This window comes from Molothrus aeneus, chromosome 3 (genome assembly GCF_037042795.1).
Source record: "Molothrus aeneus isolate 106 chromosome 3, BPBGC_Maene_1.0, whole genome shotgun sequence".
Lineage (NCBI taxonomy): Eukaryota > Metazoa > Chordata > Aves > Passeriformes > Icteridae > Molothrus > Molothrus aeneus.
In genome coordinates this window covers 51,311,517-51,321,281 of record NC_089648.1, presented here as the reverse complement: position 1 = coordinate 51,321,281, position 9,765 = coordinate 51,311,517, and the positions used below count along the sequence as shown (strand labels likewise).

The 9,765-nt window shown below is 39.7% G+C and overlaps 1 protein-coding gene across 1 annotated transcript in view; it reads right to left on the bottom strand.

Moving 5' to 3' along the window:
- Positions 1 to 281: 281 nt before the first annotated feature.
- The window catches only part of AIG1 (androgen induced 1), a 124,744-nt gene continuing 115,260 nt past the window's right edge, over positions 282 to 9,765 (bottom strand). The window contains exons 5-6 of the mRNA XM_066545700.1: positions 3,957 to 4,120; positions 282 to 922 (exon numbers count right to left, since the gene is read on the bottom strand). Coding sequence (XP_066401797.1) covers positions 885 to 922; positions 3,957 to 4,120 — 202 coding nt within the window. The 3' untranslated portion in view covers positions 282 to 884. The remainder of the gene's footprint in view (positions 923 to 3,956; positions 4,121 to 9,765) is intronic.

Below are 9,765 nucleotides of genomic sequence, written 5' to 3'. Positions count from 1 at the left end.
CTTATACAAACAGGCATATGCTTAACTTCAAACATTTGCTTATGTGCCTTCCTGAAGTAAGACTTAAATGCTTTCCCTTTTACAACACAAACAGCCCAGCCCCCTACTGAGAACTTACAACTTGAAAATGCAGGATTTGTTATTTTACTATGAAAATAAGAAGAAAAATCCTCATGTAGAAATTATATCATCTACAGTTGACACTGGAAAATCTGAAAATGTATCATTCAAATGCCATCAATCCATCTAAAATTTCAAGAATCAGCATGAAATAACAGAAATGCAAGGATAATTTAATATTTATTTAGGTCTTAAGATCTTAACACTGCAAGTAAGATTTCACTGGACTGGTAAAATTATTAACATTACAAATTTAAGGCAGCTGTTACATAGTGTTACATTAATATTTCAGTCAGACTGAACTCTTCTTTAGATACATTCATGCAATTAACTTCTATGCTGTAATTTGAAATATATGGGATTGCTTTGTTTCCTTGTATTAGACCTATCTGGTAAAACTTTTCTCAAACAGTACAAAGAATGGACTCATTGTTTTTCTTGGCAGAAGTAAAAAGATCTAATGACTTAATGGTTAAATGACTTATTTAATTCAAGAAATGCATGTTGAGAATGCCTTGGAGATAAATATACATCTTATATGGGTATGTCACATGCAAGCATGGAGAAACTGAAGTTTGAAACATTAATATTCTTAGCTAAAATCATTTTCCCCCCCCCATAGAAAATCCAAAAATATCCTTGCACTGAGAAGTGGGTCCATGAAACTTCATCCTTCCCAAAAGATTCCTCTCCAGGCCAAACTCTGTTGGGATGAGAAATCTTCCATGCAGCTGTAAACAATCCTCTGTGTTGTCTCTTATGGTTCACTCTGATTTCGGCTTTTCTCTTCCTTCTTCAATACCTGAAAACATATGGAGAGCAGCTTCTAAAAATCTCTCAATAAAAACAACCCAGTGAAGGGTTTGCTTAGAGAGGTTCTTCTAATGCATTCATCTTTCTTTTCCCTTTTTCCATGTTGCTTCTCCTGAACTTGCTCGCATGTGTTACCTCACCTGCTGTGAAGGAAAAGAGCAGCTGCACACCTGATGACAGTGGTTGTCCAGTAATGAACTGCACAATCCCCCCTCCCTCACTCCCATTTTCAGATCAGCCTGACCCCCTGCTGCACACCCAGCCTTTGATGGCTGCAGGGGTCTGGGAACACTTAGTTCCCTCACCTGCTCTGCTTACCTACTAGCAAACTAAAATAGATGTTACTATAGCTGAATCTAAGCAAACAACTTGGTTTGAAAGAGAATTTTAATAACTGTGTTTCAGAATTCAATAATTGGAAGCCACTCTCCATTTCAACATTGGATTTTTAAGTATTTGCAGGTACATCTCCCTTTTCCAAAAGTACAAGAAAGAATAAACAATTACTACTGAGAGGGTGCTTTTCTCTTCTTGTAGTGGCCATTTATTTCAGTAATATCAGGAGGGCTGAGTTGAGTGTACAGCTCCTTAAAGAAATTATTCTAACTGCAGGACACGTCTCTTTTCTATGCTGGGCTGGGCAGCAGACTGTGTTTTTTCTGGCAATGGAAACATTCAGCTATTTCATATGCCTGTTCCTGGACAATGAATTACTACTGGTATCTGACAAAAGTATTGTTCTTCTGACTAAGCCCTCTCTGCCAGACATCTCAAATACAAATATTTCTTTTGGAGGTTTTCAGGCCTGCTGCATGCTGGAAAAGAAAGACTTATGATAACCAAAGGCAAAAAAGAAGCAATGCTTGAGAATACTGAGAGGAAAATCCAGTCACAAGTAAGATCACCTGCTAGTGCAATATATGCACAGGCGGTAAGTACACCATAAATCACTTTAAAAACACAGTTAATGAATTCCAATATGGGAAACAATAGGATTCATCTGCAGTTAGAAATCACAACTGCAGAGCTGCCTTGCTGAAAGGAACAACACCAAGACAAATGGGTCTGCATGTTGCCAGCAGCCCAAGTACAATGGCCCTGGGTGTTGCTGGCACACCGGTGTAATGGGAGAGCCACAGTCAAAGGTTTAACAACCAAAACAAGAGACTGGGACCAAAAGATTACAGATAGTTTACAATGTTGCTCCAGAGCCAAACTTATGTCTTCTGCTTTCTCCTAGAAGGAATTTTTCCAATAATTTTAAAAGCTATTTTATTTGCCTTTTTGAAAGCACCTCTTTCCTTTCTTCTGAAGCACTCTACTGCAGATGCATCAAATAGTTTGGCAGGAATGCAGATATCCTCAAAATTGTGGACAGACGCTGGCTTGTACAAAGGGCAAATTTTTCCTTCCCTACCATGTTTGTGGTTTAACTTGGAAAAACTAACTGCAAATCATTTTGTCAGTAGTGAGGTTCTATTTAATGCATCTCCAGAGGCAAATAAAAAAACTCCAAATCCAAAACAACCCCTTCTCACCCCAGAAATCTTCTTATGGCAGACTGTTTAGATTTGCAGTCTTACTGCTCAAAAGCCCCTTTTAAGTGTACAGTTTTCAAATAATATTTTCCCAGGTCTTGCATGGTGACAGACTGGCATAATTTTACATCTCTGCTGTTTGTGGTGTTCCTGCCACGCACTTTGGGTTAAGTTTGTGCAAAGTGTTTCAAGCTCAGAAAACCAGCACATGACCCACAGCATTTTCTGTTTTGCAAGTGCTTGAGCCACAAAGGACTTGGGATCAATATTCCTTATCTATGTGAAGGAAATGATGGAGAGGACAATAATGCCAGGGTAAACCTTGAAAGATGTTGGGAGAGTGAGGAAACTAAGTTAGCTCCTCTAGGGCAGCAGGCTGCAAGGAGCAGGGATTTTGTTATGTATACTTTGGAATACCGCAGGAGATTTTCCACCATCTACTTATTCAGGGACTTGTTAAGAATATGTGATTCTTTACCACACTATTATTCTTCATACAGGACTTAGGTCAAGTGAAATTACTCCTTGCAGCTGCCTTTTTTGGAAACATCTTTCCCGAATTAACTTAAAGATGTTAAATAAATGTGAATTTGACATCACACTGAGGACTGAATACCTGTCTTGAACACTATGACCAGTGACTGATGGTCCTAGAGCAAAAACAAAAAGGCATTTTACACCTGGATGCTAATATGGGCAAACTGAAAGTAAAACTGCTTTGAGCTTCTAGCATTGGATTCTACCTGGTATTGAAGGACTTGTTAAAGGGAGTTGTGTGTGCCATTAACTACCATGTGAATTTCTTTCCCTCCAGCTGTGATTTGCCACAGCAGCTATTATGAACGTTGTTTGCTTATTTCATTCAATTTGATAAATGAAGAACATCTTTCATAGATAAAAGGAACCTCCTTTAATCTTGTGTTTCTTATTTTCCTTTTTCCTCTCCTCAGCAATGGGTGGCCTAGGCAGGATAGATGATGTAGAGTCTGCACAGTTAAGTTTACCCTGCACTAAAGTGATCTTTCATTCCTGTTATTTCACTGACAAGAACCTGTTCATTTTCTCTGAGTAAATTTATATGGTGAGAAAATACCTTATACCTGAAAATACTCAAAAACTTTATTTTCATTTCTCAGTCTAAGCCTACCATTAATGGCATTCGTACAGAATGATACTTTATTCTAGCTGCATTTAATGGGTTCATCAGCTAATAAGTGGGCTGTAAACATCTCAGGTAATTGCCAAGAGCTCTTAAATTAGTACTGTAACTTATAAAAGAGAATACATATTCATAGCTCATCAGGCTCTCCAGCAGACATTCTGTTCATCCGTCTGTTTTTAAGGGCAGGCAAGCAAGATGTTTCAGTGAAACTTCTGTCATTTTCCTTTGTTTTAGTCAGCTTAAAACATTCTACACTTTCAGAGAAACATACTCAAGTCCTGATGGTGTATTTCATGAGATAATATTCCTAAAACAATACTCACATTTTTGTGTATCCCAGATGTAGTTGTTCAGGACTTCTCCCACCAAGTAGAATACATTAATTATTATAGTAACGGCGGCAAAAAAGATTATTTTGACACCTGGGCTGAGGTGCTCAAGAAGCGGGTACACCCACACTCCTGTAACGTGGTGAATCCAGCACACCCTGAAACAAAACAAAAATAACAAGCACTGACTCAGCCCTGTTTTACAGAAGTAGCTTGGTCTGTAGGCTTAGCTACTGTAACCCAAAAAGCAATTATTTGAAAGGCCTGCAAGTTGCAGGTGAACTGGAGCATGTGGATGACACCTATCCAGAACAGACATCACAAATGATGTAACTATGACTGATTTCCCACATTCTTACTGCTTTGCTTTCAATTTATTATGAGCAGTTGGCCTGTTTTCATTTCTGATGTAGGCAGGTATTTCCTTGCTCACTTATATTTCTGAGGAAATCCCTGTTTTGTGCCAAAGATGGAAACTGCAGCAGCCTCTGTTCCAAGCAGGTTCTTTATCCTAAAAGCATTCAGGGTTCTACAGGCTCTCCTACCATCTCTCTCTGCTTTCTGCAGTTCTCCTGCTTTCACTTCATACACATTTATGTTTTTCTTTTGCTTTTCCTCGCTACACATGGTAATCAGTTTTTGGGTTTGCCAGAAGCATATGGTTTAGATTCTCTTGTAGAGAATAATTTCTTCAGCAACTGTGTTTTAGATTGGCTCTCCTTTTCTTCCAGCTACCTGCTATAATTTGGAATCTAGTAATTTTTCTCTAGGTAAGATAAATATTTTTTTTAAAGACCAAACAAAACCACACCTCAAAAGTAGTGCCCAGCCCCACAGCCAATATACAGTAAAGGAAAAGGATTGATGGTGCTTTGCTGGTGACACAGAGATTTTTAGCATTCATACAGAGGACATTGTCGGTAGACTAACTCAAGAGACAGACTATCAGCTTTACTGCAGTGCAACCTGAAGAAGCACTCCAGGTGTGTGGTTTTGCTGTGTGTGGCTGTAGTGGACACCTGCATCCTCTGATGAGATTGCTTTTGTGTTGAGATCTGATGCAGTGAGTGGTGAAGTCAGAGGGAGCAGAGAGAGCCCATACATTCCAGTAGGTGGAAGTTAAGAAAAGCAAATACTGGCAAACAACTGAGTAAACATCTCAGAGGCTAACTGGGTAAAGTGCTCAGTGAAGGCAAGCTGGGGCTTTGCTGGGCTCTCTTCAAAAATGTACATCTTTTCATTTCTGACCTGAAAATTTGAGTGAAAAGCTCACAGTGAAGCACAGCTAGAGCAGCTGCACAGACTGTTATACATGGGGATTTCCATGGTTTGATTCACTTGCTGATGTTTCTATTTGCTTAAGGAAGATTTTTGATCACTAGATCAACAGTCAAAGGCTCCTAAAGGGCAGAGATAGAGAAGTCCACAGAAAACTGTTACCATAAAATTCTGTCACACAGGGAGTACAGAATCCCTGTTTAACAATCACCCTGGAAATGTACATGGTTGTCATAGCTTCTCTCCACCTTGGAAAAGCTTTTATTACAGCCCAACCCTTAACAGTTGGACACTTCACTTGGGAAACTACATGTGTCAGTAAATTAATCTGCATGATCTAAATGCAATTAAACCCCCTCTCTGCAAATCAGTTCACATATGGGAAATTATCTCTGTACTTTACAGTTATTTTCCCCAGTATTCTTCTGTGATAGAATTAACCTGACAAGATAAAATTATCTATGAAAAGATGAAGTGTTCCTGTGTAACCCATGGTAACAGGGGACACCTTGTTCCTTTTGATGAAAGAAAAAGATGAGACAGTTGGGTAGAAGGTAGTGGGATGTCCCCTGCTACCAGGTTCGCTTAGCAGGGAATGTCTATTATTGCCTAACAATTTTCAGTTTCATTTACTTTTTTCAGTTTTCATTTGCTTTTTTTTTTCTAATGATCATTCTGTGAAAAACAAGCTCCAAGGAAAAAGACCGAAAAAGAGCCAGTCTCTTTCTGCACTTATTTTCTCTGGTGTGATACAACTTCCCAGGATTATAAAGTACCTTTACAGAGGGACTTTTCAAGGGACCTTCTAAATGGCATCTACATAGCCAGCTTCACGAACCAAGTAGAAGTGGCTTTTACTAGATCACATTTATGTTAGAAAGAGGAAGCATTTTCTAAATCAAACCAATGAGTCAGTGATGAGCTCCTGCATATCAGCAACATCTGGTTAGTTCAGGCTTTGCAGACAGCTCACATACTCTGCTCCCTGCTGCCCAGCTCAGGAGCCCACTCCCTGCATGGTGATGCTGCTTGTGCCTTCAGTGTAGCTGTTGTTTGCCTGTCCCGGGAGTGGCCACACTGTCAGAATCGCTTTGAGCATGAGAGGGACCACTCTGGAGACAACAGTCACAAACCCACCTGATCCTTCTAAAAATGAGCCACAGCACGCTGCTGGCTATGCTGGGGTGCAGTAATATTAGCCTTCTCTCTCTGAGCAGTGACACACTGACTGCTCCAGCATTGTCTGTACCACAAACAGGAGCAGCAAAGGGACAACTGCTGCCATGGAAACCTTACCTGGTGGCCTTTCTTAGTGGGTTTGATCCTGCTGCAATACAGGCATTCTCGAGGCTGCACTATAAAGGGCTGATCAACCATTCGCATAAAGCTTCCACACCAGAGTGTTGATTGCCAGCGTTAATGAATGCCTTCAGTGCTGCCACTCCAGTAGCCTTTACTCCTATCCAAACTCATTATTAGTTAAGCACAGGGAAGCATGCATTAAGATTTACTTAGGAGTGCAAAAACTAGATCAAATTGAAGACTTTGTTATTGAATAGGTGTAAAAAATGTGTCATTTAGATAGAAATAAACTGAGGAGAAAAAGGAAAAGGAGAAAAAGAGGAGTAAAACTGGACTGGCTGCTCTGAGAAGATAAAATTAACCTGAACCTCCCTGTGATTTGGAAGAGTAGCAGCTGTATGTAGACATAACTGTATATTTTCAAAGATGAATGTGTTACAGGTCATGGAGTTCATCTAGCCATTTGTTAGAAACAGTAAAAAAAGAAGGAATGGAAATATTCACACATTGTATTTAAATTAAAATGTCTGTAAAAAAAAGTAGTTGTTTTTAAAAATTTTCAACCAGTTGGTGCAGAAATCAGAAAAAGCTATTTGAAAATGCACAGTATTGCTTGTTTTTAACAAATCTGTCAAAAAATGTGACTTTGTAGCTAGTTTTCACTTCTACTATACAGTAGATCTTGTATATCTCTCCTATCAAAGTAATCAGGAGAAAATGAAAACTATGCAGGGAACATTTATTCTTTGGATATAGATCTTTTGTTAATGAGGAAAACTAAGCACAAAAAATTGTTAAAACCTTGTGGTTTATGTGTACTCTGTCAGTTTAAATGATACAGCTGCAACAACAATACGTGTAAGACCTTAGGCCTGGCAGAATCAAGCTCAACAAGTGAGTATAATGGCAGATAATAACCATGACACCTCACTAATTTTGTAATGGGAGGTGTTGCAGAAGATGGTTGCTCCTTCATGGTGGCTGCTCTCAGTTATCATAGCTCAGCAGTACTTTGTGGTCTGGACTCTCAGTTTCCACCCATTTCCTGCCCAGCTTGACTCCTTCACATAATCTGTCATCATCAACAACCAGCACTATAAGTTCTGGAAAAAGGGGCTGCTAGATGAGGGGCTATGTAACTTCTCAAGAGCAGCAAATGAAAGGACACAGAATAATAATGCATGACATAAAATGGGTGAAAAGCTTCCTATTTTCTTCCTCGTGACAGAAGAATCACCTCAATGCAACTCAGAGACAAGAGATTCAAATCTGGTAATGGAAATATCTTTCTGAATGATACCTAATCAATCTCTGGAATGCTCTACCCTACCTTTCAGTGATAGATCACTGAAATAGAGATATTCAAAAAAGTTTTGAAGTATGAAAGTCTGGAAGTCTATTTAGTCCACTCATCTTCTCTAGGCTCTATCATGCATTTCTAGCCAGTTTCTGAAATCAGGAGATTGTACAAGCAATAAGAATGTGCACAATTATGCCTAAGTTTAAAAGAGTACAAGGTATATAAACCACCAAGACCAAAGGATCTAAGCACCTACATTTTGACATAAGTTTTGGAAGAAAACTCCCTCTTAAAGGCTGGTTGTCTCATAATGGTCTGCTAAGCTCTCCTGAAGCATCTGACATTAGCTCTACCTGGAGTGTGGGTACATGACAGCTCTCATCTATGAACAGCAGTTCCTTTCTGGTTACTTGCAGCAGCAAATCCTCTCCCAGATCTTCAGTATTCTTCATATTTCCAGTGGCTGGCACAAAGGAAGGTTGAATCCTTGGTTCCAGACAAATTGTAGATGAGTTCCCAGTGGCTACTCTTTAGCAAACAGAACATGGGCATTTTCTACGCCTTTATTTCATGATCTTTTCCAGCATCATTCTCTTCCTTTTCCACCAAGAGTGATAACTTTACCTGGAGCTATTAAAATGTGGAATGGCTTCCAAACAAGGTGATGGGCTTACAGCGGCTGAGACATTCAAAACAAACAAACAAATAATTTGTGGTTGTAGTGCAGGTCCAGTCTTGTGCTTTCAGGGACAGAAGCACAATGACCCACACTAAGCTTGTTCTACTTTTGGTTTCTAATACTGACCGATGTGAGACACATCTTCAAAACTCCCCCCAAAAATACAGGAGAGTTTGTTCTGCATTGAATCAGATTTCTTAAGATCTCAGCTATATTTAAAATACTGGGCTTCTTATATTAACAGCCAGCCAGACCTAATACACCTACACCAGGAATGCACATAGTTTAGGAATTTTAAAGACTAAAAAGTAAGTTCAATAAACAGTCATCATTTAGGAAATAACAGCAATCATCCCCTCTTGTTCCATTTTCTTAATGCTGGATTCTTCTCCATTCATCTGAGTGGAGAACAATACATGGGTCACAGGACTGTGCTACTGGTGTTGAGTGGCTTATGCAACAAGACCTGAGAAACTGCAGCTGCAAATATTGTCACATCCAGAATGTACTCAGCATGACATGGTGCTGGCATCCTCTGGGAGGAACAAAGCTTAGCAGAAATTAGTGTTTATGTACAGGTAGCTACAATGACAGAAATTTAGCAGATTCACTGCAAAGCGCTGTCATCTCTGGAAGTCATCTATTTTGATAAATAATTTTTCATTTTAAATATAGTAATGGTTGCTATGCCTTCTTGAGCTATATTTGAAGGAGCTGCACAAGGAAGTGAGAACATATTACCCATGCACTTCATCTGTGATTGTGCTGTTGCTTTGACTGAAACATTTGAGGATGTGGAGGTGGAGGCAAGCCAGAAAGTAACAGTCCAAAATGGCTATGTGAGACCTAACAGGCTGGGGATCCATACAGCCTTCTCTTGCTGAAAGCAATTCTGCCCTCCCCTCCACCTTCTGGGTCAGGTACAAGGGATGGTAATCTTCCCGTGGCCTATTTCTGCTGCTTCTGTTTCTTCCTACTCTTTCCTCTTTGGGGCAGCTCCAGCTCCAACTCTCTTCTCCTGCTCTGCGTTGTCTCATCTATCATCCCCTTCTACATCAGCCTTCCACTCTGGTTTCAAAGCCTGTTTCCCTCTCCCAGCATTCCCCACTTAGTTTCACGATTTCACCTTTGAATCTGCTGACCTGTGAGCTGTATGTTTCCTTATCCACTTCTCTTTTAACCCATGATTTTAGTTCATTTCTTTTACTTGCCCCCAGGCCATTTTACTTTATTTTTTCTCTAAC